Source organism: Mangifera indica, chromosome 11 (genome assembly GCF_011075055.1).
Source record: "Mangifera indica cultivar Alphonso chromosome 11, CATAS_Mindica_2.1, whole genome shotgun sequence".
NCBI classification, from domain to species: domain Eukaryota; kingdom Viridiplantae; phylum Streptophyta; class Magnoliopsida; order Sapindales; family Anacardiaceae; genus Mangifera; species Mangifera indica.
In genome coordinates, this window is record NC_058147.1 from 5,347,954 (window position 1) to 5,375,375 (window position 27,422).

At 34.3% G+C, this 27,422-nt stretch overlaps 5 protein-coding genes across 10 annotated transcripts; 4 read left to right on the plus strand and 1 right to left on the minus strand.

Annotated features, from left to right (window-relative positions):
• Positions 1-1,486: 1,486 nt before the first annotated feature.
• LOC123228866 (tRNA (carboxymethyluridine(34)-5-O)-methyltransferase) lies at positions 1,487-4,841 on the plus strand. Of its 2 annotated transcripts, none has more exons than XM_044654349.1 (3): positions 1,487-1,596; positions 2,819-3,942; positions 4,552-4,841. In XM_044654349.1, the coding sequence occupies exons 2-3, from the start codon at positions 2,840-2,842 to the stop codon at positions 4,640-4,642; spliced, it is 1,194 nt and encodes a 397-aa protein (XP_044510284.1). In that variant the 5' UTR covers positions 1,487-1,596; positions 2,819-2,839; the 3' UTR covers positions 4,643-4,841. The 2 variants fall into 2 exon arrangements, with proteins under 2 accessions (XP_044510284.1, XP_044510285.1); XM_044654350.1 differs by having other exon boundaries at positions 1,492-1,596; positions 2,962-3,942.
• A 3,521-nt stretch (positions 4,842-8,362) lies between these two features.
• On the plus strand, positions 8,363-10,466 carry LOC123228864 (probable glycerol-3-phosphate acyltransferase 2). The gene is made up of 2 exons (XM_044654347.1): positions 8,363-9,277; positions 9,502-10,466. Exons 1-2 carry the CDS (start codon positions 8,609-8,611, stop codon positions 10,360-10,362), a joined length of 1,530 nt encoding a protein of 509 aa, XP_044510282.1. The 5' UTR covers positions 8,363-8,608; the 3' UTR covers positions 10,363-10,466.
• A 2,395-nt stretch (positions 10,467-12,861) lies between these two features.
• Positions 12,862-15,203, minus strand: LOC123228863 (pentatricopeptide repeat-containing protein At4g18520, chloroplastic). Its single transcript, XM_044654346.1, has one exon. The coding sequence runs from the start codon at positions 15,102-15,104 to the stop codon at positions 13,248-13,250; it is 1,857 nt and encodes a 618-aa protein (XP_044510281.1). The 5' UTR covers positions 15,105-15,203; the 3' UTR covers positions 12,862-13,247.
• Positions 15,204-15,362: 159 nt separating this feature from the next.
• On the plus strand, positions 15,363-18,738 carry LOC123228865 (uncharacterized protein At4g37920). The gene is made up of 6 exons (XM_044654348.1): positions 15,363-15,539; positions 15,809-16,167; positions 16,308-16,479; positions 17,033-17,277; positions 17,809-17,996; positions 18,287-18,738. Exons 1-6 carry the CDS (start codon positions 15,410-15,412, stop codon positions 18,444-18,446), a joined length of 1,254 nt encoding a protein of 417 aa, XP_044510283.1. The 5' UTR covers positions 15,363-15,409; the 3' UTR covers positions 18,447-18,738.
• Positions 18,739-20,482: 1,744 nt separating this feature from the next.
• Positions 20,483-26,983, plus strand: LOC123229897. 5 transcript variants are annotated; one of them, XR_006504982.1, is made up of 15 exons: positions 20,484-20,639; positions 20,738-20,867; positions 20,961-21,048; positions 21,137-21,236; positions 21,318-21,391; positions 21,473-21,544; positions 21,752-21,829; positions 21,963-22,087; positions 22,460-22,532; positions 22,963-23,024; positions 23,105-23,479; positions 24,242-24,347; positions 24,942-25,167; positions 25,718-25,814; positions 26,838-26,983. XR_006504982.1 is itself a non-coding variant. In XM_044655914.1 (14 exons), exons 2-14 carry the CDS (start codon positions 20,788-20,790, stop codon positions 25,723-25,725), a joined length of 1,467 nt encoding a protein of 488 aa, XP_044511849.1. In that variant the 5' UTR covers positions 20,484-20,639; positions 20,738-20,787; the 3' UTR covers positions 25,726-25,879. The 5 variants fall into 5 exon arrangements, 3 of the variants coding, with proteins under 3 accessions (XP_044511849.1, XP_044511852.1, XP_044511851.1); XR_006504983.1 differs by lacking the exons at positions 25,718-25,814; positions 26,838-26,983 and adding an exon at positions 23,851-24,118 and having other exon boundaries at positions 20,483-20,639; positions 24,942-25,020; XM_044655914.1 differs by lacking the exon at positions 26,838-26,983 and having other exon boundaries at positions 25,718-25,879.
• The last annotated feature ends 439 nt before the right edge of the window (positions 26,984-27,422 follow it).

Genomic DNA, 27,422 nt, shown 5'->3' on the forward strand with positions numbered 1-27,422 from the left:
ATATACATGACTAGCTACTGACTAAAAGCATAGTCTCTCCCCTTCCTTGAAATTACCTCGCTACTCTACCTATATATGGATAACATAATTTAACTCATTAGTTGAAATAGAAGTAGCAACTTGTCCGATTTCCGACAAAAATAGAGATAAAGACAGAGACGAAGATGGAGACAGAGACGAAGATGACTAAAATCTCTACAGTCAAAAATGGGTTGGAACGAAAATAAATATATCTCCGATTTATCCCCCTTTAGTTTGTATTATCTTTTACATATTCTTTAAACTTTTATATATTGAATTAACCTTCAAAGTTTTGAATTATTATAAATATGTAAATAAGATGTCAATAAAAAAGTGTAGAGAATTTTTCCTGCAGAAATGGGGAAGGGAATGAGAGAAAATTTTTCTTTGTATGGAGAATACAAAAGATTTGCTGCCATCCCCATATTGAAAACAGAACGGGGATAGAGGATTTTCATATGAGGTTGGGGACAAGGATTAACATATTTGACTCTTATCCGTCCGGTTATTATCTTTAAGTTGGAATCATGCATGAACACACCAAAAGCAAAGAAGAAAAACTACGGTACAAGACAAAGAGGAAGAAGCTATGAAATTTTTAATTTGACGCTGGAAAAGTCTCCTTTTCTGATCATTTCAACATAAATTTAGTATCATCAATCATGGCAACATAATCCAGAATTTGATATGCAGAAGAAAAATTCCTTTTGACATCCCTGTATTCTAACACATGGTTGAAAATTTCCAAAAGTCTATGATTAATTAAGTAAAAATAAGAATACCCTCCATTTATAATCAATCTTGTCATGCAAGTCACCTAACAATCTAAATCCTCAAAGTCTTAAATATATATAGTTTTTTATTAGAAAGGCCAAATGACTTATTCCCACCCAGGAGTTATTGTATTTTTAATCATCCATTTGTTAAATTTTAAAAATATAAATATTTATTTATAAATTATTAAAATTAATTAATTTAAAAGATATAATTATTATTAATATTTAATGATAATTATATTTTTTAAATTAATAAATTTTATTAATTTTTATAATTAAATAAATTTTTAAATTTTTTAAATTTAGTAAATTAGAGTTTGAAAAAACACCAAACGTTGGGTTGGAATAAGTCTTCTGGCCTATTAGAAAATATGATTCATCAGTTCTTAAGAGAGGAATTTTTTATCACTATCTTCTTGACCTCTTATTATATCATTACGCAATTTAATTCAGGTCAAACTAATATTTTTAATATATTATTTAATTTGAAAAAAATTATTAATTCCAAAGCCAACAGGTCAACGACATTTTTTCAGCAAATAGAGTCTTTTATCCAAAAATTCAAAATATGCTAATCCAACGGCAACTAACAACTCATAAACCCGACCAAAAAAATGCTAATCCGACGGTAGTTAGAGGAGAGCTCATACTGATTATCATAAAGCTGTTCCCTCATTATAATATTTTCCATACCTAATATGTCTTATCTTTCTACTCCTAAAACCCTAATTTAATCGCGAAACTCTGTTCAAACCCCTCACTGTAATAACCCATGTCGATGCCATCTCTATTCAATCAGGTAAATTTCTTAACTGTACATGTGCGCTTATAATTCCACCCACCCCTGTATGTGATTGTTTCTTATCATCATTTCAAAACCCTAGATTTGGCTTGTAGTAAACCATTCCAAAAAAGAAATGCGTTCCTCAGCTTCAAATTGAATCGTATTGTTACTTGTAATGATAATTTTTAGTGGAAATGGGAAATGAATCATTTGATGTTTAAATTGTATTGTTTCTTGATAAGTATGATACGTTTGGGAGTTATTTTTCTTTTGTTAATGTTGTTAATAACATAATGTACTTAAACTCTGTTGAATGCTTAAGCTCTGTTGGATTTGAGAAATGCGTGGGAAGGAAATGAAGTTCAAGTTTAGAGTTTTTTTTAGTACAGTTTGGAATTGGCAAAACCCATTTGGTTGAATATAGGGAAGGGTTGGATTGAGCTTAATTTTTTAATTAGATGATGTGATGGAATATTATTTAAACAGTTTAATTTGGCTTAGTTGATTTCATGGGTTTGGTATAGGGCATTTCAAGACATAAGATTGAAACATTTTTATTTAATGTATTCAATGCTTTTATGAGCAACCAAGAGGAGAACTCAAAAACATTGCATAATTTGAGTTATAGAAACAGGAATTTAGTTGAAATTGATGCATTAACATTATGTCTTAAGCAGGAATAAGGATATTTATTATTTTTACATGTACGTGGTCATTCCCTGCATATTTATGTGTATCTTCTCCCTTATGAGAATGCATACCTTGCCTTATTTTTATTATTTTTTTCTCACTACCAGATTTTCTTTCGGTAGGAAAGCTGGTTTTAGGTTTCATGATGAGATAAGTATTACTAACTGAAGTGATTGAACCTATAATTTATATTCCTAACATTTAAGTTAGCGTGTAGGGTGTATTTCGATCCATGGTTTTGGGAAGGAAAACATATGTTCTATTAATTGACTGTAGATGTGGTAATGGAAGTTAAGAATCTTATGTTTGATGTTGCTTGCATAGAAATTAGAGTTTTATGGTTCATGTATATGTTGCCATCTCCGGCAGTTTCCTTAATTTGTTTATTAAATTTGATTTATATCATGTCATATTAAACTGAAGTTATTTGCACATTATAGCAGACACACGCATATTGTTGGAACAATCTTTGCAACTTGCCAAATTCATTCCTAGACTCTTGTGAAAGTAAAAAATTATTGAATTAATATCCTTGGTCTTTGTGCAGCACTATGTCTGATTGGGTCCTATGCTTCAATCTCATGGTTTTTTCGTGCTTCTGAATGCAAGTAGATGTTTCTATAAGTTTTGCAAGACTTGTCCTCGATCCTTTGTCAATATTTGTTGTGTTTGTCCTCCATTAATTTCCAGAACCATGAGAGAAGTGAAAGCTAAGAGTGCCTTTGGTCTGTGTACTGCAGCTGCTGGTGGGGAGTCAAATATTCAGGATTCTGTTTCTGTAAGCAAGGACCGGAGTTGCTCATCCTCAAGTGTAATATCCACCCCTGAATTGGAGAAGAAGTATGTACATCGTGTTTATGATGCTATTGCCCCCCATTTCAGTTCCACTCGTTTTGCTAAGTGGCCAAAAGTTGCCACATTTTTGAACTCCTTGCCTTCTGGTTCACTTGTCTTGGATGCAGGATGTGGAAATGGGAAGTACTTGGGTTTAAATCCAAATTGCTTCTTTCTGGGTTGTGATATAAGTCCTTCCCTAATAAAAATTTGTGCAGATAGAGGGCATGAGGTTTTGGTTGCAGATGCTGTAAACCTTCCCTACAGAACTGGTTATGGTGATGCAGCAATATCTATAGCTGTATTACATCACCTAAGTACTGAAAAGAGGAGAAAGAAAGCAATTGAAGAATTAGTTCGGGTTGTCAAAAAGGGTGGTTTAGTTCTAATAACAGTCTGGGCTGTGGAACAAGAGGATAAATCTTTAGTTACCAAGTGGACACCGCTTTCCGAAAAGTATGTGGAAGAGTGGATAGGACCAGGCAGTCCTCATATCCGGAGCCCTTCATCCCCAACATTAGAAAGTATTCCTGAAACAGAGGAAAATGGTATGGGAGAATGCGTAAAAGAATCCAAAGAGAAATCTACTGACAAGTTGTGGGAATCTCTCTGTTTACCCTCTCAAAGTGAAGATAATTTGGCGGTTTCTAAAGATGAAAAAGCCATAAACAATCAGCAAGAATATTTTGTCCCTTGGCACTTACCTTATCACCGAGCTGAAGTCAGTGGTGCTTCTGCTAGTGCTCTTGCAAATGGCCTGGCAAAGAAAGATGATAAAAAGGGTGCTGTGGTGTACAACAGATATTACCATGTCTTCAGTGCAGGTGAACTTGAAAGGTACGCATTATCTGCTTTAGCAAATGCAGTTGGTTCAATTAAATTGATTGTTGTTCCAACTTTCCTTGATTCTTTATCTAATTTTGTAACCGACCAGAAAATTTTTAACACAATAACATGATATGGAAGGTTTTGACTGCTGTAACAAACTTCAGCATGAGAAGTTATGACAAAATTAATGGGCAATAAGAAATGCTTTTTCTTTAAGTTTTGTGAGAGAAGAAAATCAAGCATGGCCCAGAGAAAAGGATAATGCTCCTTTGTTTTCATTGTCATTGATAGGCTTTTTTAATATGAGCTGAAATTTAGCAATAGATATATGGATCAATTTTTGCTAAAGATATTGTCATAAATGTCATGTTGAAAAGGCGGTTTGTGAGATGAGGGAATAAAATTTAAATGGCTATGCCACTCTCACAACTTCTCAACATGTGTGATTGAGTTTATCCCAAGCTTCTTCATAAGTGCAATTGATCAAGCAACTATATTTTGTCTTTCATCTTTGCCTCTTTTGCATAATACTAGAATTATCTCACTTTTTTTTTCTGTCACATTCATTCAAATATTACAACTACATGCTCATACATTTTGCATTATAAATTTCTGCAGATTGACATCTGATATGAACAATGCAGTAGTGGTTGATCGATTTTATGACAAATCGAACTGGTGTATTATTCTTGAGAAAACGTCAGCATGACCCCATTCTCCTGTTACATCAACAAAGCAATTGGAAAAATTGTAGAATACAGAGTGATTTTCATTGTTTAGGAACAGGCTCAGCAAACTCTAAACCCTTAAGAGTGAACTTGTGCCTAGCTGGGGTATGTTTTTGTTGGTACTGTGTCAACCATTTCACCTTTACATTCAGAATAAACAAAAGGGTTCCATTGATAGAAGTAACTGGATGTGCTTTTTAAACTCAATGTTGAATGTATTTTCCAAAACTATTAAGCCGGGCATGATTCTTTTCCATCTACTTCGTTCATTTAACCTTTTGTATCATGAACTGAATACAGGTCATAAGATCTGCCTTGCCTCTTGGTAATTAAAATTAGCCCAAAATTTTCTTCTGCAGTGTATTTTTTCTGATATAATAATTCAAATAAATCGAAAATATAAAATCACCTCAAATTTCTTCTTCCATGAATCCACAATGAGCTCCCTCTGACATTTAGGTAATATTTATGTACCCAAAGGTTGATATTGAAATTTTGTGTTTGAGCAGTAGGGGCCAGTTAGACAAGGGTGTGTTTCAATCTTATCAACGAATGAAGATGAAAGGTAGTAGATTACCTGTTATTGCACCGAAAATGGCAGATGGGAGACCTTTTCATAATTTAAGATTGAATCTCATCGACAATGTGGTAGAGCCCGTCCTGACATGATTTCCATAGTTCAACTTTATTGCTCACAACCACAACGAAAGTGACATGGACATTAAAAATAACAACTGTTGGATTTGGGGATGACAACGACAAGACATAAAAAGTGATAACTGGGATTTCAGGTTGACAATTTTATTATCTGTTTTTGTAGGATATCAATTTGTGTCCTTAATCCATTCCCCTCATGAGGATGATAAAGAGTTTTTTTGCATTATCTACAAGAAAAAAAAATCATCTTTCTGTCTTTTGCTCTCGAGGAAAAATTTTCTTTCCGTCTCTATTTACTTTTTTATTTTTATTAAAAAAATCTCTCTCTGTTAGAGTAAAAATGGATTGAAAACCTTAAATTTAGGATCATATTGTCTTCTTTGCTTAGATTTTAAAACATCTGCTTATAAATACTGATTGAATTTGATGTTTACATTAGGTACACAAGTTACACAACAGAGACGAAGCATTAAGTAGATGATCTTCTGTTGATGGTCCCTGACAAGCACAAGTGCCCATCTCGTGTTCAATTCCACTGCTTCACCAAGTTAATGTTTTCACCTATCTATCCGTTGCCTCATCAATTTTTTTTGGCCAAAGAACTATTCCCACCCAAAGTACCCTTTAAACTCAAGTTCCCACCTTTTAACTTTGAAAATCTCATTTACCTATCCATAGACAGTAAAAATTAATAGAATCCTAATTCCTTAATATTTTATCCTTCCCCCCTACCCATAAATAGTTAAAATTAACAGAACTCTAACCCTTTAATATTTTATCTCTTACCTCCCCTTCAAACTTTAAAAACTAAAAGTTTTCCCCTAATCCAAGTTTAAAAATTGACTGTTCCCCCCGAGAGTTTAGTTTTCGGATCTCTAGTGCTATTGCCAATAACCTCTCCCTCCAACAGTCTCTTTATTTAGTTGGACACCTCGATTAGTGTCCAACGAAGCTTGGGAGACGAAGCTCTTTGTCCTCCCAGACGAAGACGGGCTTCGTCTTCATCTCCTGTCGTCTCCGAAACTTCCTTAGACATCGATTGGGCATCCAATTAAGTGGAGAGAGACCGTCAGAGGGAGATGAAGTTTCGAAATGGAGAGGTTGTCAGCAATAATGCTGAAGATCTAGAAACTAAACCCTAAGAGGAAATTGTCATTTTTTAAAATTTGGGTTAGGGGAAAACTTTTAGTTTTTAAAATTTAGGAAAAAAAAATGAAGATTATATTTTAGTTTATTTTTAATATTACAAATAAAATGATAATTTTATCTTTATAACTGTTAATTTTAACCAATCATGGATAGGTATTTGAGATTTTCAAAGTTAAAGGAAGAAACTTGGGAAAATAATATACTTTAGGGGAGAATAAGTCCTTTGGCCATTTTATTTTATTTTCATTTAAAAAATCATTAATAGGAATGCAAATGAGTCTAACAATGACTCATTTAAACTCGATTTGATTATATATATATAAAGCTTGGGTTGAAGACAAAAATGAGGGTCGAGTTAGGCTCAAAAAATTGTTTTTTCAAAAAAATACTTTTAAACTTCATAACTTATATATTTCTTGATTACTTATCAAATTTAAATTGAAGAAATAAAATTTTAAGAGGATAAATAAAATATTTGAAACTTATAAAGATTTATTAATATTTTATTTAAAGCAAGAGCTCACGGGCTCATTGAGTTGGTTAATGTTAAATTCAAACTCAAATTCAATTCAAAAACTAAATTTAATTAATTTAAATTTGAATTTAATTTAATTCAAATTAAAACCAATTCAAACCAAATTAGAAACGGCCCACCAGTGGCTCTGCTGCTGAATTTCTGGGATCCGTGCATAGAGTAGTCAATTCAGAGTGAAATTATGAGCCCAATGGGCCATAAAAATGACCAAGACGACATGTTATTTGGTTTGGGTCATTAAATTTTGCCAGCAATTTACTACCTGCCTGTCTCATTTTGTTTTGCATGTTTTCGTAAATGCAAATGATGACTTAACACAAGATTAATTCAGAACTTTTTAATTAATTAAAAAAATATATTCTATTTTTAAACGTAAGGAAAAACATATATATATATATAAAAGGGAAAATTAACTTTCTTATATAATTTAAATATTTATAATATGTTTTTTAATTTTTATAAATTTAAAGTTATATAATAATTTAAAAATAAAATGATAATTTTATTGCCACCCTAAAACAAATTTTACATCAATAAAACTTGAAAAACATTGGGTATATGTGTTTGTCTTATCTCGTTCAGAGATACGAAGATGTGATTGGTTAAATAGTCTATAAATTATTTAAGCTATAAATATACATTTTTTGTTGTAAAATCCAAAAATAAAATTATAATCGACTGTTTATCCAAAATAGATAATATTTTAACTTTAATTAGGGCTATTGGACCAATGATATTACAAATATTGAGTGAGGATCATTTATGTCAATTAAGAATGAAAAAGCGTTTTAAGGTTACCATGAGAAAATGCAATTCACCTGCTTTAATATTAGAAACAATATTATGTGTTTTCACTTTGAGTATATAATTATGTATATATTTATATTTGTCATTATATAATTAGATCTAATTACGTGATGATATATATAAGTATATATATATTTATGTATCTAAAATTAATATATATAGTTTTATGGTAATATTAATGTCATTCAATACATATTTCTACGGCTGGATTCGAGCCGAGCCAACTTGAGCTCGGCTCGATCGAGCCCGAAATGAGCCGACCTTAGTCGAGCTCGATCGAGCTCGAGTTGGCTCTGCTCATTTTTTAATTAAAATTTTTTATACAAAACGACGTCGTTTTGACCAATATATATTAAAAACGATGTCGTTTTGATAACAAAAACGAGTCGAACCGAGTTAGATTTGAGCCCAAAACGAGCCGGTCTTAGCCGAGCTCGAACTCGAGCCACCCATATATGAGCTGAGCTCGAGTTTGGCTCGATTCGGCTCAAATCTAGCCCTACATATTTCTTCTTTTAAAAATAAAAAGGAAATTAAATTTCATTTCTTCTATTAATGACCACCATTCCTTCATCAGTTGAACTAGTGACGAAAGATGATGCCAAACCCTGACTTCTTTCTTCTTTAATGCCTGTTTCCAAGGTACCGAACTTACCCCAGTACATTAGCTCTAATGGATAACTCACTAACTTATATAGAGAGCTGTAGACCTTGTTCATGGCAAAAAATAGCATAGAAGAAAATATATTTGGCAGCTGCAAAGTCTTCCCCACGTAAACTCGCCAAAATTCCAATTCAAATGACGAACAAGTCCATCTGCTCTTCAATTTTAGGTACAAAAAAAGGCCATGCAAATGCAACCCACCCAATATCTCAGAAATTTACCTCCCTTGATCCCCATAACAAAACTAAATCAGAAGAAATGACCAGCGTGGTGTTTCACTTAGAGGGAGCACTGTTGAAGTCGTCTTCACTGTTTACATACTTCATGCTGGTGGCCTTGGAAGGGGGAGGGCTCTTGAGAGCTCTCATTTTGTTTCTTTTGTACCCTTTGGTTTGCCTGCTTGGGGAGAGACGATTAGGGCTGCAGATAATGGTTTTTGTGAGTTTTGCAGGGATGAAAATGGACAAGTTCAGGATTGGGAGTTCGGTTTTACCTAAGTTTTTGTTGGAAGACGTTGGAAATGAAGGGTTTGATGCAGTGATGAGCTATGGTGATAAAAGGAAGATTGCGGTGAGTGAGATGCCTAGAGTCATGGTGGAGTGTTTTGTGAAAGATTATTTAAGAGTTGATGGTGTTGAAGGGAGAGAACTGAAGGTGTTTTGTGGGTATTGTCTAGGTTTAATGGAGAGAAAAAAGGGAAATCCAGTTGTTCTAAATGAGTTTCTTGGCAATGGGAAAATTGGTGGCTATCCTATTGGTATTGGCTGCCTGGGTTTTGATGACCAAATCTTTTCATATTGCAAGGTAAGATCTCTAACTTCTGTTTCATTTTGTTTATATTATACACAGATGCATCCATCTTTAACCGTATAAATACATAAATAAATGTATATATCATTAAATTAATAATAAAGTAACCCTTATAAATTATATAACATTGCTCTTGATAGGGAGGGAATACCTTTGTAATAATTCTCACATTTCTAATACAAAATTTGACCAAAATTTTTGGAGTGAAATTGCAACAGGAAATGTACCGGGTGACGAAAGAAGAGAAAAGGAGGTGGGAAATCCTTCCAAGGGAGAAATACCCAAAGCCATTGATCTTTCATGATGGAAGATTGGCTTTCAGGCCTACCCCATTTGCCTCCCTAATCATGTTTATGTGGCTTCCACTGGGAATCTTTGTTTTCATTATCAGATTTACCTGCGGCACCTTATTACCTCTCTCCATTGCCAATCTTGTCAATTCTTCGACTGGCTTTAGTTCCACTGTATCAATATCAAGCCCCACCATTAACCACAACAAGCCAACTGGACTCCTCTATGTTTGCAACCACAGAACACTCTTGGACCCAATTTATATCTCAATATTTATCATGAAACCTCTAACTACGGTCACTTACAGCACCAGCAGATTCACTGACGTCATGTCTCCCATTAAGACGGTTAAATTGACGAGGGACAGGGAGAAAGACAAGGAAGTGATGGAGCAAGAGTTGAGGCAAGGCAACCTCGTGGTTTGCCCTGAAGGAACCACTTGTAGGGAGCCATTTTTATTGAGGTTTAGTCCTCTGTTTGCAGAGGTGAGTGATGCAATTATTCCTGTGGCTATGGATTTGCAGGTTAGCATGTTTTATGGGTCCACAGCAAGCGGATTCAAATGGTTAGACTCTATATTTAACTTACTGAATCCATTTGCTATGTACTCTGCCACCATTCTTGAGAAGCTGCCCACTTCTCAAACATGTAACTCCGGCCGGAAATCCAGGATCGAAGTCGCCAACTATGTGCAGAAGAAGATTGGCGAAGCTTTGGGATTTGAGTGCACCTGTCTCACAAGAAAAGAAAAGTACATGATCTTGGCAGGTAATGAGGGGATCATATGAATTCGTACCAGAACGCAGCACAGATTGGAACCTACCCAGAGTCAATTCATGCGAAAACTGTGTGTTTACATTTTGAATTTAATAAACTGCCATTAGTCAGTAAACTGCAGGTCTCTGTCTTGGGTGAAAATTTGATGCCATGAAATTTTTTATCCAATCATCACCAAAATGTTATTATTTGTCCATATTTTATAACACCTACAAGTAAACTTAAAGATATTAAGATGTTCTATATTTGAAAAAATTAAATGTATATAGAAAATTCATAGAACATCTTTATAGTGTCATTGAAAATATAAAATGCACATTAACAAATTAAGTGACAAAAAATTAAATTTTTGTTTTATATAATTATATTATTATGGTAATTAGAGGTGTCAAATAGGTCAAACTATCCTGCACCCAGCTTGAAGCATAGAAAAATAGCTTGACTCAGAAGGGTCTAACCTCCTACAATAACGAGGCCTTGGGAGTAGACAAAAGACTCTCAATCCAATCTGTTGTTATTTTCATAATTATTAAATAATTAATTAATTAATAATGGGCCACTCTGTTATTATAGGGTCTGACCCACCTCTATATATATAGGGTTAGGCGTAAGTTTTATACTCCTTGTGAGTCAATCTTATCCGTAAGGTTTATTATATTGCAAACCTTGGATCAAACTTCACAGATAAGTCTAGTGAGCCAAGTTAGAGTTGATCAACTTGAGTTATCATCATCTCTAATAATAATTAATTGAAAATATAAAAGAAATTTTTGTACTTTAAAAATTTATTTAAAAAAAGAAGACTAATGTTTAAAATAATAAAAATGTGTTTGATAAGATAAATGTATAAAATGCCCATTTAATAATTTTTTAATTCAAAAATTTTAAAACGAGATATTTAATACATAAATTAACTAAAAATACGAAGTAAATATGAATAATCAGTATTTTTATTAACTTGGATAGAAACACGGAAGCCTTGATCAAGGAACAATCTGAGCATCAGTAAAGTGTAGTTGAGTGCTGCTTTAACGTGTGTAATTCAACCAGAGTAAATTGATGTGATCTTATGTGTGAAACTTCTGCGTTTACATTTTTCAAAGCACCAATTGTTTCATTCATAAAGTTTTTTTTTTTTTCTTTTGCACTTTTTCATGAGCTCCTCTTCAAGTAGACTTCAAGCACAAAAAAACAATTGCTAAATGGCAGGAATTTACACAGTTCAATCAATCACACCAAGCAAACCAAAAAGAAATAAGCATATCACAGATAAAATTAAGGATCATAATTTCTGTTCAGCTCCATGTGTAAAAAGAAAAAAGACGTACCGATCTGGAGAGAATTATAACGATTGATTGGAGAGATTAGGAATAAAATTTGATGGAGAGGATCAGGAGAGAATTAAGAACAAAGTTATAGTTTTATGTATAATTGGTGAGAGCGTGAGAGAGAGATTGATGGAAACAAAATGAAATGAAACGGAAGGAGGGAGACGAGAGAGAAAGCAGGAGAAGCGGGAAGTCTGTGGGCTACACAACTCTTCCGGAAATTTTTTGAACTCGGCCTTTTACTTTTGGACCTTGCCTTTGGACTTTCTTAGGTACAAGTCAAGCGAGCCCCTTTTTTGCTTCCAACGTTACAATTTTGCCACGTATGATATTTTAGATTATATCCTAATTAGTAACTACACAAATAGAAAAAAAAAAACCTAAAATTTTATAAATATAATATAATAAATAATAAAAAAGCCATAAAATTTGGATATAGAAAAAATATAGAATGTGTATATATGACTTTAATACAACATATCATTAATAATACATTTTTAAAAATATATCAATAATAGTTTTAATACTTTTAATATATCTTATAGTTAATAATTCAAATATAAAGTTTTCAACTGATTATTGAAGTTAATATAACATAATATATAATTAAGATTCAATCATTACAAAAAATTATCAAAAAATATTAGAGATTTGAATAATAAAAAATTGAGTTTTTTTATATAGTTATGATATTATGATAATTAATTTAAAATATAAGAGATATTATGATAATTAATATATATTTTAAAAATGCATAAAAAAGGAAAAACATAAAAAAAAAACAAAAATACGCATTTAATAAGAAAAACGGATAAAATACTGTTTAATTTATTTTGAATTCAAAAATTTGGAATAATATATTTAAAACAGGAATTAAACGTAAATAATTTACATTTTCACTAACTAAAGGTTATGTTGTAAGTCTTAAATAATTACCAAAATATTTGCCAAATTAATTTTTCTTCACTTTTAAGTGGAAAACATAAATGTTCCAACCGGGGTTATATAAAATTTCCCCTATCAGTCTTCTTCTTAAAGGTACAGCCTTGGGATATTGGTGGGTTTCATTTTTGGTACTTCCAATTTTAGAAGGGCTTTCAAATGTGGATCCCGAGGATGCAATGTACACTGGACAACAGAACCCAAATATTGCCGTGAAGGTAGATAAGTTTGAAGACCATCTTACACACAGTATATCTTTCTGACTTGTAAAGAATATTAAGTTAACATTTACATAGCTGATACAAAGCAGATTTGCATTATATCAATGCAATTGGCTTGGATCATCGATATTCATGATTCCAAAATGGATCTCTAAGGGCCCTTATATTACAGATCCAAGAAACAGTTCTGTATGACAGACCTGGCTGGCATTAATAACAGGTTGGATCAATTCCGGTTTCTGAGGACATGGGGTTACAATAAACTGATCAACCCTTTATATTTACTGGATTCCATGCAACATAAACGAATAGGAAAATATATGACCCGAAACATCCATGATCTGCACAGGCATCATGTCTTCATTCTCGGTTCAAGCAAACATTGAACTTCTGATTACACAAAGGTCAACTAGACTGCATGCAACACCCAGGTGAAAGCTCCACATCCCACTCAATATCTCCACATGCATTATAAACTGTTGTAAGGACGAAATCATCTGCTTCAAATCCTTCTGCTTGCATCCGGTACATGAGCTTCAAGGCCTCCTGGCAACGTCCATTCCTTGCATAGCCCAGAATCATAGACTTCCAGGTGAACAAGTTCCGCTCTGGCATGCTGTCAAAAACTTGAAATGCCTCTGACACAAATCCACATTTAGCATACATATTGATTAAAGCACTACCCACAAATACATTAGACAATGCTGTGGTCTTCTTCGCAGAGGAGTGGATTGATTTCCCATGTGTAATATCTTCTAGCATAGCACATGCTTTCAGAACCGATGAATAAGTGAATGGATTGGGCTCCACACCTTCCTCCAACATATCTTTCAAGAACTCGAGAGCCTCAGACTCATGACCAAGCCTTGCACAACCAGAAATCATGGCTGTCCATGAGACCACATCTCTAAGAGGAATCTGCTGGAGGACCTTGTACGCAGTAGGGGACTCCCCACTTTTACAGTAAAACCACACTAGAGTGCTTCCTATGTATAGATTAGTTTGGATACAACTCTTGATTATTTTTGCATGTACTTCCTTCCCTATCTGGATAGCCCCAATCAGACCACTAGCCCTAAGGATGCTCACAATAGTTAAGTTATTGGCAATTATTTTTCGTCTCTTCATTACTCGAAAAAGGTTTATAGCTTCTTCCCCAAGTCCTTCCCGAGTATACCCTGCTATAATTGAAGTCCATGTAAATATATTCCTATTCATCATTTCATCAAATACCTTTCTAGAGTCCAAAATCTCCCCGCACTTTGCATACATATCTACTAAAGAAGTTCCTATATACACATCATTCTTACATGTCTTCTTAATTATGGCTCCGTGTAACTGCCTCCCAAATTTTAGAGCCTTTTCCTCTGCACAAGCCTTCAAAACACTACAAGCCGTGAACTCGTTAGGCAAAAATCCATCAATTAACATTCGCAAGAAGATCAAAAAAGCCTCTTGCCCTTGCCCTTGTTGTGAGCAAGCAGTAATAATAGTTGTCCAAGAAACCACATCCCTCTCCGACATCCTATCAAAGGCACGAAAAGCACAAGACAATTCACCAAGTTTCGCGTAAAAATGAAGAATCGCACTATCCACAATCAAGTTTCTCCAATCACCCTTTACAATACAAGCATGAATTTGTCTTCCTAGCACCGAATCTAATTTCCTACTGCACAATTTCATCACACACACAAACATCTTCCCATTCGCTCGAACCCCACTTCTGATCGATTCACTAAATAGCATTAAAGCTTCATCATGAAAACCAAATTTCAAATACCCATTAACCATTGCGGTCCAACTAACAACGTTCCTCTCCAGCATTTTATCAAACACTTTCCGAGCTTCAATTAGCTTCCCCAATTTAACATAGACACTAATCAAATTATTATCAACATAAGTCACGGAGTTACTCAAACACTTTAAAGCAATGGCATGTACTCGTTTAACTTGCTTTACACTATCACACGTCTGAAGCCAAACAGCAAGCTCGTTAGACTCAACGCATTGACTCAAGGAGGGTTTATCCGAAAAATCAGCTACTGGGTTATCCTGAAAACCCAAACTGTCGCTGGCGTTGTTAAAACTGGTGGTAGAAGACGTGGTTTTACTAGAAAAGCAGTGAAACCTTGGGCTTTGAGAACCACTGTTTCTCGACTTCGAGTTATTTTCGTGTTTCGGAGATTGTAATGATTTAGTGGTGAGTAGTGAAGGTTGCGGAGAGGGAGTTAAATGTGGCGAAAAGAAGGTTAATGAGAGCATCACCTGTTTGCTTCAAAATTCCCGCGAAAGAAGAAACCGTCTTCGATGAAGATGAGATGATAAAATTAAAAATTCTAATCCGCTCTCTGCCCCACATTCAATTTTAACTTTCAAAGAAAAGGTCTAAAACCTCATGCCTTTTTTGCCCTTTTCTCTCCATGAGATAGCTACGATACGACGTCGTTCTAGATGATGTATACAGGGATATTTTAGTCTATTGGAACCCCAGGAGTCACTCAAACACGCTCGAGTCTCAAATAAGATGATTAGTGTTACATTACAAGCGCTGCGAATTTGACTGTGCGATGGAGTTTGGTTGTGTGACGCTACGGAGTTCTTACTTTTACCCCCGTACATATTCTCGAGCTAAGGCTGCTGCTCTTCCGTTGACAAGAAATTCAGCGCCCATTCCTTGTTTCTCCCATAAATTTAAATGTAAGTTTTTCTCTCTTTTTCGTTGCTTTCATTTACTTGCCCATGCTTTCCCGTAGTCGAATTCTTTTTTCTTTTTTAATATCAAGAATGAATTTTAATCACTTTCGGACTCTATTACTCGCCCAAAGAATAAATTCAATTAGGTTTTTCTTTAAATATATAGCCTCTTCTCCATTTTTTGTTAGTGGTTAGTTGGGTTCCATTTTTACTACATTTATGTTGAATTAATAATGAGCAGTGGCTAATTAAATACTGGTTTGATTTGTAAGGTTGTCCCTTGATTGTTAATCCCATCAGACTTCGAAGATATTCCCCCATTGCTGCTGTTGTTGGTGATACAACTGCTGAAACCACACCTGTTCACGAGGAGCCTGCCATAGGCGGTCAAAACAATGATGATACTAGGAGTTTGGATGATGGGAAAATGATTAAAGTATGTGACAAGCTCATTGAGGTTTTCATGGTTGACAAGCCCACTCCAACTGATTGGAGAAGGTTGCTTGCTTTCAGCAAGGAATGGAGCAATCTACGCTCTCATTTCTTCAAGCGTTGTCAGGACCGAGCTGATGCTGAGGAAAACCCTGGAATGAAGCATAAACTTCTTCGGCTTGGACGCAAACTGAAAGAGGTTTCTCAATCGTTGAACTTCTAACTTCAGTTTGGTTGTAATTTCCCATTAATAATTTAGGGCATAATATGCTTACTGATTTTGTCTTAAGTGTGTCGTCTTGTTGTTTTGCTGACTCGCTGAAAGTTTCTAATGCACAGATTGATGAAGATGTGCAAAGACACAATGAGCTTCTTGAAGTCATTAAGAAAGCACCATCAGAAGAAATAAGTCAAATTGTTGCTAGACGTCGTAAAGATTTCACTAAAGAATTTTTTATGCATCTACACTCTGTAGCAGAATCATATTATGAGAATCCAACTGAACAAAATGGTGAGAATAGTTAATTTTTTAATGATATTCTAATTAACTTTTACTTTTCTTGAATGTATTAAAATTTTTAGATGCCAAACTGTGTTTATGGCTTGTTTCTGACACTAAGGGGGACTACCAAGGATGAAGACTTTTGACCATCCCAAAATAGACCTGTGGACATGTTTACTTTGAATGAATGGGCAAATTGATGAACGCATCATTTATGCTATATTCTTCCTTCTAGTTATCTATATGTAATCTAGGCTGGTTTGATCTAGTTGGATGTGAAGTTGCTTGCCAATTGTACATGAGCACATGGTTCTTATGTTTCACATATTATAATCTGGATTGATTTTGCTGATTTAAACCAATACTTAATATGCATATACTCTATTCATGTTTGATTTCTTGTGTTATTTAATATGCATATACTCTATTCATGCATATGATGGAGACAAAGACTCCACAAGGCAGCGCCTATCCAGGCTTTGCTTGAAATTTTAAGTCGCCATTTATTTTATTTTGTTTGTGGATAAAAGGTGAAATTGTTCTTTTGTGTCTGTTTGACCAGCTTTAGCAAAGCTGGGGAACATTTGCTTGGCTGCTGTGCAAGCTTATGATACTGCAACAGAGAGCATTGAAGCACTCAATACTGCTGAGTTGAAATTCCAAGATATTATCAATTCACCTTCTATAGAGACTGCTTGCAGAAAGATAGATAATCTGGCTGAGAAAAATCAGCTTGATTCAGCGTTGGTGCTGATGATCACTAAAGCTTGGTCAGCTGCTAAGGAATCAAACATGACAAAAGATGAGGTAAAGTGACCACTGGTCCTTGAAAATGGCTCCCTCTTGTACAGTTATTTGATAATAGATGCATGCATTCATGGTTTTATAATGCTGGGATTTGAAGAAGTTTCTTGATGTTTAAATTTTATAAACCATTCCTGTTAAAATATCAAATATGGCTCCCTCTTGTACAGTTATTCGATTGTAGATGCATGCATTCATTCCTTCCCCACAGAAATTAAGTTTGGCCATAATTTTGTGGGGAAGGAATGAAACAGAGAATAAACTCCATGGGAGAGGAGATGAAACTTTGTGTTCATGTTGGGAAGAAGTGAAAGAATTGTGGAGGTGCTATCGTACTATGAAAACCAACTCTTGGATAACTGTAGAATAGTCCAAGTGGTCCTTCGTCTGTGTCCTGATATTCAATCTTTTAATGCAAAGAATGCAGCCATCTTCATATTTGATGGTTTTGTATGTGACGACTAAATATTTGTAATGTCTAGCATAGAGTTGTTTGACTGCTACCTTATTAGCCTTTGGTTTGCTCCATTGCAGGTCAAAGACATACTGTATCATTTATATATGACTGCAAGAGGTAACCTCCAGAGGAATATGCCTAAAGAGGTTAGGATTTTAAAGTATCTTCTCACAATTGAGGATCCGGAAGAGCGATTATGTACTCTTAAAGATGCCTTTACTCCTGGAGAAGAAATCGAAGGGAAAGATGTAGACAACCTATACACGTAAGTCTCTGAAATTTGTTTGTTTCCTACTAATCTGTGTCAAAATAACAGTTCACCTTATGGATTTTGAAGTACAAGATCCTTAATGAGTCAGGCCCTTCATAAAAAAGTTCCTTCTTATGGAACATCCAACGCTGGCCTTCTTTGGAGGCCTTTTTCTATTTGAAAGGACACAGAAAATAGTAGCAAGAATTTGATTTTCCAGTGGAAGATTATTATATTCTTACTCAATTACTGGGTTAATTCGTACATCATCAATTCAATGTTGGTTTTTTTCTCACCATTTGTAGGACCCCAGAAAAACTCCATACATTGATGAGGACTGTGGTGGATGCTTACAAGTTCAGCCGGGAAGGCACTCTTTTGAGAGAAGCGAAGGACCTAATGAATCCTAAAATCATTGAGAAGATGGAGGAGCTGAGGAAACTAGTAGAAAAGCACTTTATGTGATGATGACAACATAACCGATACTTTTCAGAAGTTTTCCAAATTTATTCAATCACAAATCTGCAATCTTAATACAGAAAGTTGGGCGGAAGTAATATCATAGTAGCTCTGTTTCTGTGATGTTGCATCTGTGACAGAGTGACTTTCAGAGTAAACCTCCCTAGGTCTTGTGTTGTATTTCCTCAGTTCAGCTTCCTATAAATTTTGTCAACACAACAGCAGGCATTGTATTTGAAGCATCAAACACTAATATTTATTATTTATTAATTAGGGCTAATCGTAGTTTCTTGTATCATCTGTAAATCTGTCAATTGATGTTGTATCATTCAGAGGCTGCATGCTCTGAATTATTGGAAACATTAACCCTGAATCGTCAGGATTAGTAGATAGTTGGATCACAGGGTATATGCATAAATTGTCATATCAAGGCTTTTAAAGGAATAACTATTTCTCACCCAAGAATTGATAAAATAAGGAATTCTCAAATTTTTGAAGCTTTAAAAAATCCATGTTTTCAACTGTTATTATCTCTAAAGTTAAAAATATTACAATATTGAACTCTGAAGAAAATATATACTCTTAATTTGTTATATTTGAATTATCAAGGATCAAATCAAAATTTTAAAATTTTAAAATATCTCAATTTTTTTAAATTTCTAAAATCTTGAAGAAATTTTATTAACTCCCTAAATATTTTAAAAAATTATATTTTGTCTCAAACATATGATTATATATTTTGACACTCATATCTATATTTATACAAGAAACTTTTTTATTATTGTTAATTAAAATTAATATAAATTAAATGTATAAAAAATTATCTAATAATATTTTGGGGGCAAAATATTATTTAACTTGAGTTTTTTAGCTTTTTTGTCTTTTCAACAATTTTATTAAAAAAAAATTAACAAATTTAATAAATGTGTGAACAAATAGTTTTTTTATATTTAAAGGGTAAGCATGTCATTTCATTAAACATTGGGTGGAACGCAGATATTTGGCGTTAAAATAAAAAATATATAGATGAGTAATTAACATTTGTCCACTCAAAATTGCTCTAAAAAATATTTTTTTTCACCAATTATAATTGTGTCATCATTTTCTAAAATTTTAAAAATAAAAATAATTTCCTTTTCTCTCTCTCTTTTTTTCTTTTTCATTTCTTATTTATCACCATCATCCAATCTCAAAACTTGAACTATTTTCAGTATTCGATCTCTTCCTATCTTCACGATGATACCATCATCACAATTTTATCTATATTTAAAATCAGTATTTATAATTTTACACAAACTAACAAACCATATTAAATTTTATCTTAGTTTTTGTTGGCGCAAGGGTATACCAAATTAATATCTATGTTCATGTCACATTGATTTTTATTGTATAATCAAATTGATTCAAAAGATACAAACCTCTTTGAATGAAATCTGTCCAAACCAAATTATCACTTCTCATATTAGGCAACCTCTCTGGCTGAGTTGGGTGTTGGGATCTAGAAGTGCAAACATGTTAGCCATAGGGGCACCAAACTTATGATAACACTTGAGATAACCAACGAAATAATAGTTTTGAAGTAACACTAATAAGTGACAACTCTATATGGGTAAATTCAAGTGTCTTTCAAATACCTATAAACTACCACAAAAAATTTTTTAGTTCATTCCATCAATTGTATCAAGTTAAATTATGAGTTTTTTTTCCTTTGTGGTAATAGTTGAAGAGATCCGGATGATGTATGGAGAGGAATGGACAATGTGATAATTAATGAGTCTTAATATAGTAATTTAATAGGGTAAATTTTGAATTAATCAAGATATTTTAGTTATATTAAATTAAATAACAAGGATAATATCGTAATTGCAGTCTTTGGACTTATGTTAAAGTTGGATTTCCATAATCTAAGTTATAAGTTGGATTTTAATTGATGAAGTAGGATTTATAAGGAAATAGTGTTTTTACCTTTTTAGCCCAATCACTGAATAAAGACAAAAATGACGTGATACTACGACTTGAAAACTTTCCTTTGTACCCCGAAAATGTTTTCACATTCATTTGATTTCGGCAATCCCCAAATTCAAATTCCGTCACAAAAAATAGTAACGAATAATAAAACCTTATAATTTATTCCTTGTATGACGAGAGCAGAAAAGTATCACGTAAGCCATCTCAATTTCCCGTTATAATGAATCTCCGGTAATTATCCGTCATCGATTCAATCTCTGGCCAACTCATTTCAACTATGGTATTTTCTCTTTTCTAAGAGATTCAGCGCCCTTAATTTCTTTTTGCAGCAGTTAAAAATATAAATTGTCGATTGATTTTCTGAAGACGAAATCCGAGGATGAACAAGAGAAGCAGTAACTGCGCCATCTGCGAGAATTCGAATCGCGCCTCTATTTGTGCAGTTTGTGTCAATAACAGGTACTTCTGTAATTCCTTGATGTTTGAGCTTATTTTAAATGCTTTAATTGATTTAGGCTTGCTTGTTTGCTGAGCGTATAATATGATGTGTAGGTTAAATGACTGCAACACTTTGTTGAAATCATTAAAGAGTCGTCGGGATGCATTATTTTTGAAATTGACTGACGTTCTTGTGACAAAGGTTTGAATCATGCCTTGCCTACCGCTTTCATATGATTTTTGTTTTAGGCAGCACATTTATGACCTTAGGACTTTCTATTTTTCATTAGGGGAAGACGGATGATCAATTAAATTGGAGAGTGCTTCAGAATGAGAAGCTTGTGAATTTGAGAGAGAAGCTACGGCTTAGTAAGGAGCAACTCGCACAAGGTTGGTTTGTTCTTTGACTGCTCCTAATTTGTTGTGCTGTATATTAGATTTAAAGGTTGATTTACTTTAAATTTCTTACAGGCGAGTCACAGATTGAGAAGAGGTCTTATGATTTAAAAGCTAAATATGTTGTACTTGAATCAGCTCGTTCTATGGTATTGGTTTGTTCTTGATTTCATTTTAGTGTCATTGTTTATTTGATATGAGATATTTGATGTATCATTTTGACTCTGCAGCTGGATAAAAATCGTGCAGAACAACTACAGAAGTTCTATCCTAACCTTATTTGCACTCAGAGTTTGGGGCATGTAAGGCCCATCATCCTAGTTTCATTTAGATATTGACATTTATGTTGGCCACTATCTTTTAATCTAATGTTTGTTGGAGTATTTGTTTGTCTGTGATGTTTGTATCCTCGCTGTTCTTTCTTCTTGTCGATCATACGGAATGCCATTTCTTTTTATTTTGTTCTCCCAATTACCATGTTTATTGCCTAATTGTTTCCAGATTTGCAGATGGCAATTCTCTCTGAACTTCTGCATAAACAGTCTGTGGTTATAAAACAGATTTGCAAATTGTTCCCACAACGCCGGGTAAGGCCTTTAAATATGACTGGGTTTGTCATACCTTCAAGTGACAAATAAGATCACTTGTTACATCGAAGCGGCCTTCCAGGGTGATTGTTATGATGCTTCCATATAAGATACAATAGTTGTTTTTCTTCAGGTGACTAAAGATTCAGAAGTAAGAGATGGTCTCAGTGGTCAATATGATCAGATTTGCTGTGCACGATTGCCAAGAGGACTTGACCCACACTCTGTTCCATCAGAAGAGCTAGCTGCCTCTTTGGGGTAACAGCTTCTCTTTTGTTTGGACTATGTATGTTTCTGCGCAAGTGCATACATACATCTAACTTTTCTGCTTGTCCCTTCATATCCAACTAAATAAGAAAAACAAATTTGGTGTAACTGAAAGTTGGTAATTAGATTATCCTGCTGATGCATGCATACAATTTTGTGCTTGAACCTTTGTGACAAAATGAATAAGAAAAATAATCAATGCCACTGGAGAATTGGTAATTAGATTATCCTACTGGGATTCAATCATGTATACTTTCTTGGTAGTGTATTTCTAAATTCTCAAATTTATGTGTTTGTTGGTTAATTAGCTTGGATGTTCTTCTGTTTGACCACTAACCTGTAATTCTTGTGACTGGAGGACAGACACATGGTGCAACTTCTAAATCTTGTTGTTCAGAATTTGGCAGTTCCTGTCCTTCATAACTCAGGTTTTGCGGTGAGTTAGTATGTGCCCTGTGTCAAATGACTAAAAGAATTCTTCTAATCTTGAGTAAAATATCTTTCAAATTTCTGTGTTTCTTAGCTATTGGCCTTTGCATGGACTTGTTATCAATGCAAGTAAAAGTAAGGATGATGATTACACTGTGACTTTACCTAAGAATTATTCTTTTGAGATAGTTTTGGTGAAGGGAATAGTTCATAACCTTCACTAGAGCAAGCCGTAACTATTTAATGAGAGCATCCTATAAGTTTTCGCAAGATTTTTTTAGGAAAAAAGAAAAAGGGTGGATGTTTAAAATTTTTGCCCTTGCTGGAAACTATATTGTTGGGGAATTTTTACATTCACACACAAAAAAATTGCACTGGATTCTTTAAATCTTTTTCTGTCTAGTTTCTTGTATATTTATGTTGTAATTTCTCCTCAGGGTTCTTGCTCAAGAATATGGCAAAGGGATTCTTATTGGAATGCACGCCCATCCTCTCGAAGGTATATTGGCCGGGAATTTAATTTGACGAAGCTACATTGTTCTATTGATTGTAGGACTGAATATATTTTGTTCTGTGCAGCAATGAATATCCCCTTTTCATTCCTCGCCAAAATTACTGTTCTACTAGTGGAGAAGCATGGGATAAAAGTTCAAGTAATTTCGGTGTTGCATCAATGGAATCTGAGAAAAGGCCCAACCTTGATTGTTCTAGAAGTGGTAGCTTCAATTATTCTGCTGCATCCCCACATTCTGTTGAAACACACAAGGACTTGCAGAAAGGGATTTCTCTTCTCAAGAAAAGTGTGGCATGCATAACAGCTTACTGTTACAACTCACTCTGTCTAGATGCTCCTGCAGAAGCATCTACTTTTGAAGCTTTTGCAAAGTTATTGGGAACACTGTCTTCATCTAAGGAAATTCGATCTGTTTTTTCCTTGAAAATGGCTTGTTCAAGGTATATGTTCCACTTTCTTTCTTTTTCCCATTTTCGCTCTTTATACGTGATTTTTGATCCGACCAAACATTTGAATTCTACCTTGTGAAAGTTTAAGAACAACAGCCAGCAAGTCAACTTTTGCACAAAAATAAAGATATAAGTCATTTTAGAAATGTTTGGATGATACTTGGAAGTTTTTCTTTGTTACTATAGTAGTCACTGGGACGTGGCTATTGCTAGTTTGTTAGTGCCTTGGGCCATGAAAATTCATCCTGCAGCTATTAAGTTGTAGGTTTACTCAACTTTTTTTTGCATTTTCAGTCTTTTGTTTTAAAAGCTGGAGAGTTTTCTGATCATCTGTTCATATTTTCAATGAGATTTTTTTGCAGATATTGATTTGTGTATAAAGAAATGAGCTCAGAGGATGCCACTTTCTTACTTATTGAAACTAGAGCTTGAACATGTATTCCCTAGCATGGCTTACCTTGTTCTCAGTCTGTTGAATAGGGTTGATATTGAACAGCCAAATACTGTGTGTTTCTTTCACTGTTTCTTCTTGTTTCTCAAGCCTATGTGAAAACGCCTTTGCCCAGAACTTATCCAAGGTCTTTTTTACCATCTTCAGAATGATTAATCTGTTGGGCCCTCTATCCTAGGGTACATCAAAACTTTACAACAGTGTCATGGGTGATAAATTCATATTACCCTTTTTTCTCAGAGAATAGTACTTATTCATGTATTGTGGTGCTTTTGGGCATGACACTATCTTTTGACTTTCAGGTCATGTAAACAAGTTCAACAACTAAACAAATCTGTGTGGAATATGAATTCTGCTATTTCATCGACCACTTTACTGGAGAGTGCACATATGTTGCCCATACTACTGGTATAATTTTGGTTTTTAACTGATTTAAAAATTTTAGCTAATGTATTTAACTGCTTTGTTAGGTAAGAATAGGACCCTTTTGTGTGATAACCCAAAACCACCTTTTTTTTCTCCTTTTGTGTTTCCGTCTTCTGTTTTTTTTTTTTTTTTTTGGGGGGGGGGGGGGGTGGGGGAGGAGGGAAGAATGTTAAAAGTTCATATAGTAACTAGATTATAAATTTTGAAAGGAATCAACATTAGCATGCTTGTTGAATCTCTATTATATAGTATATACAGCCTAAATTGCTACTGGTGATGATTTCTGTAAATTGCTTTGTAATGTCTTTTCACCTGCCCATATATGCATACCTATAATAGAATCTATAAAGACAGATAGTGGAGAGAGAAGTGTTTCCATTCGATGAAAGTAGTCACATGGCTTAACCAGTGATTTTCATGCTGTCTTTGTTTCACCAATCTTTTGTATAACTAGGATGGGTAACATTTAGGATAACAGGATTCTCTTTTTATGTGTGGATAATATGGCATTAGGTTTCAAATGAATTTCATTCTTGGAAGACTTAATGATTTTTGTGTGCTTGTGTTGCATTGCAGGAAAACTTAGTGATAATAATCTCCCAAGTTCGGTGGCCAGTTATCTTTATGCAACTGAAATATCTGATGTTGGGAAAAATGAAAGTATTATTGAAGGATGGGATATTGTCGAGCATCCAACTTTTCCTCCTCCACCTTCACAAACTGAGGATGTTGAGCATTGGACTCGAGCCATGTTTATTGATGCCACAAAGAAATGATCCGCCCCACCAATCTCCTACATTTTGTAAGTAATCACCTATCATCTTTTCCTTTTTCGATAAGTTGGAGGAAAGAGTTGACTATCATTTGCTGTTTTTAATTGGATAATGTTTTAATCAACCTTGATTTATTTCAAATATGTGCACGAAAATAAGTCTCTTTGGTTTCTGCGACCTTTCAGTTTCTCGTGGTTGGTATATACATGCACGCTTGTGCAGGTAAAATTAGATGGCTGTATAGCATTAATATGGAGTTGCAACCTCTAACAATGTGCGTCTGGTAAAAGTCTGACTAGGTTTATTGCCTCAAGGCTCAAAGCTTTGTAGCTTTGAACTGGATTATGGGATTAACCGTTAGTATGAGGAATGCCCATCATTTGTTGTCTTCTCAAAGCAAGCTGATGGATGTTGTCATACCCATGAAAATAGTGGGTGTTCATAGTAGTTTTGTTGATTCTACCAGATGTTCTGTACATGTCAACATAAGCTTCCACTGATTTGTTAATTATCCAATTCTTTTATTCATTTTTTCAGGTCTCTGTATCCTTTGACTGATGAGACTCATTTGTGTTTTAGGTCACTAGGCTGGCAGAGGAAGCACTTACTAGAGCGGAGGCTATTTGGAACCTTGGAGAGTTAACTTATGGCTTCATGTAATAGATATGATCAATAGGTATGTGTGAATATATTGATAAAAGAATTTCTTTTTATATATGACACAAATTCCATTTTCCCTTAGGATATTTCAATAGATAAATTGAAAAAGAAATGCATGTTAATTGATAATTATTATAAAGTTAATAAGATATATTTATAAATGTGTAGTTTTGTTGATTTTCTTATATCTCGATTTTCTAGCTTCGATAATACCCACAAGAGAATTGAATACTCTATAATTGTATTAGTACCCTCAAGTTTTTTTTTTTTAGATAAGTAACTAATTAGAAGGTTTTACAAACGTGATAACGCTTAGAACCCTAAATTTTTTTTTGGAAGTTTTAATACTCTATCAGTTTTATTAACCTTTCTTTTTAAGCCTCACTTCTGTTTTCTTGGACAAAGAAAGGATAATTGATTGAAAGTAGATGTATGTGTTATAAATGATTCTCTAATTAGAAATACTTTTCAAAAGGATTGATTAACAATTTTCCATCCAAGTTTAGTCTTAAAACACTTTATTACCCACAAAAACATTCCTTAAGAAATTATTCTTATCAGCAGAACCTTTGTCTTTCAATGTTGCCAACATATGCCTATCATTCTCTCTTTCTTTCTCTTCTCTCCTTTGCATCTCTTTTAATCAAATTGACAATCTGTTTCTTTGAAATCTGTTTCTCAACCTCCGCCGCTTGGCTTCTTATCTCAAAGATCTTCTTAACACTTTTGCTATCGAGGAAATCTCTTAACAATTTTTATATCATTGCCATCAATCCAAATCTATCCATACGCTACTTTGAATTGACAAAGTGGACTAGCACTTATCTAACAATTGATGATTAGTGAGGATGAGAGGGCAAGTTCCAGTAGCTTTTACAAGACAAAACATCTGTTATCTAATTGAAAAATAGAGAAACGAATTTTTTTTTTTCTTTTGAAATAATTCCTAATTCTGTATTTCTATTTTTGTTGTGTTTCTTAGGGTTTACATCGGGCTCAACCTTTGATTGCGAATCTTGGTTTTTTTTTTCCTTTGTAGGGATTGTGGTTAGAGAGGATGAAGGAAACGGTAAACGTTTTCCTCGGTAACATCATTAAATAAGCTTGTGAAGATGGAAGGGGGAAGCAAGAAAGGTGTTGTCTTCAACACCTCTTCTCTTTCCCGCAACCACTCTGTCCCGTCACTCCCTTCTCCCACTCTCCTCCTCCCTTTGTCTTCATTCACAATAGTCGTTTGACCCCACCAAAACTGATTGTGTCTTCATTGATTTCTCCTTCTATCCTACCTTTTAGAGATGGCAATTTGGATCCGATTTTAGGGGTTCCGACCCTAACGGGGAGGGGATTTTCCGATAAAAACGAGGAAAGAGACGGGGATGGGGATGAAAAAAATCCTCGTAGTCGGGGACGGGGATACATATTTCCCAGCCCCGCCCCTCCCCTCCCCCCCCGCCCCTCCCTTCCCGGCCCGGCCCGGCCCATCCCCTCCCCACCCCTCCCCACCCCACCCCACCCCACCTTCCACCCCTTAAATCTAATATATTAATATAATAATTTCTAAACTATTAAGTTCTAGAAATTTTTATATTATGATTTATTTTATTTATTGAAATACATAAAACAA

What these genes read in the sequence shown, in the direction of transcription:
- LOC123228866 (XM_044654349.1), top strand. Translation starts at nt 2,840, where the DNA reads ATGCTTCAATCTCATGGTTTTTTCGTGCTTCTGAATGCAAGTAGATGT. An exon ending in AGTGCAGGTGAACTTGAAAG is followed by an intron (nt 3,943 to 4,551) that starts GTACGCATTATC and finishes AAATTTCTGCAG; the next exon opens with ATTGACATCTGATATGAACA.
- LOC123228864 (XM_044654347.1), top strand. Translation starts at nt 8,609, where the DNA reads ATGACGAACAAGTCCATCTGCTCTTCAATTTTAGGTACAAAAAAAGGC. An exon ending in AAATCTTTTCATATTGCAAG is followed by an intron (nt 9,278 to 9,501) that starts GTAAGATCTCTA and finishes AAATTGCAACAG; the next exon opens with GAAATGTACCGGGTGACGAA.
- LOC123229897 (XM_044655914.1), top strand. Translation starts at nt 20,788, where the DNA reads ATGAACAAGAGAAGCAGTAACTGCGCCATCTGCGAGAATTCGAATCGC. An exon ending in TTCATAACTCAGGTTTTGCG is followed by an intron (nt 22,533 to 22,962) that starts GTGAGTTAGTAT and finishes ATTTCTCCTCAG; the next exon opens with GGTTCTTGCTCAAGAATATG. An exon ending in ATATGTTGCCCATACTACTG is followed by an intron (nt 24,348 to 24,941) that starts GTATAATTTTGG and finishes GTTGCATTGCAG; the next exon opens with GAAAACTTAGTGATAATAAT.
- LOC123228863 (XM_044654346.1), bottom strand. Translation starts at nt 15,104, where the DNA reads ATGCTCTCATTAACCTTCTTTTCGCCACATTTAACTCCCTCTCCGCAA.
- LOC123228865 (XM_044654348.1), top strand. Translation starts at nt 15,410, where the DNA reads ATGGAGTTTGGTTGTGTGACGCTACGGAGTTCTTACTTTTACCCCCGT. An exon ending in TTTCTCCCATAAATTTAAAT is followed by an intron (nt 15,540 to 15,808) that starts GTAAGTTTTTCT and finishes TTGATTTGTAAG; the next exon opens with GTTGTCCCTTGATTGTTAAT. An exon ending in TTGGACGCAAACTGAAAGAG is followed by an intron (nt 16,168 to 16,307) that starts GTTTCTCAATCG and finishes TCTAATGCACAG; the next exon opens with ATTGATGAAGATGTGCAAAG.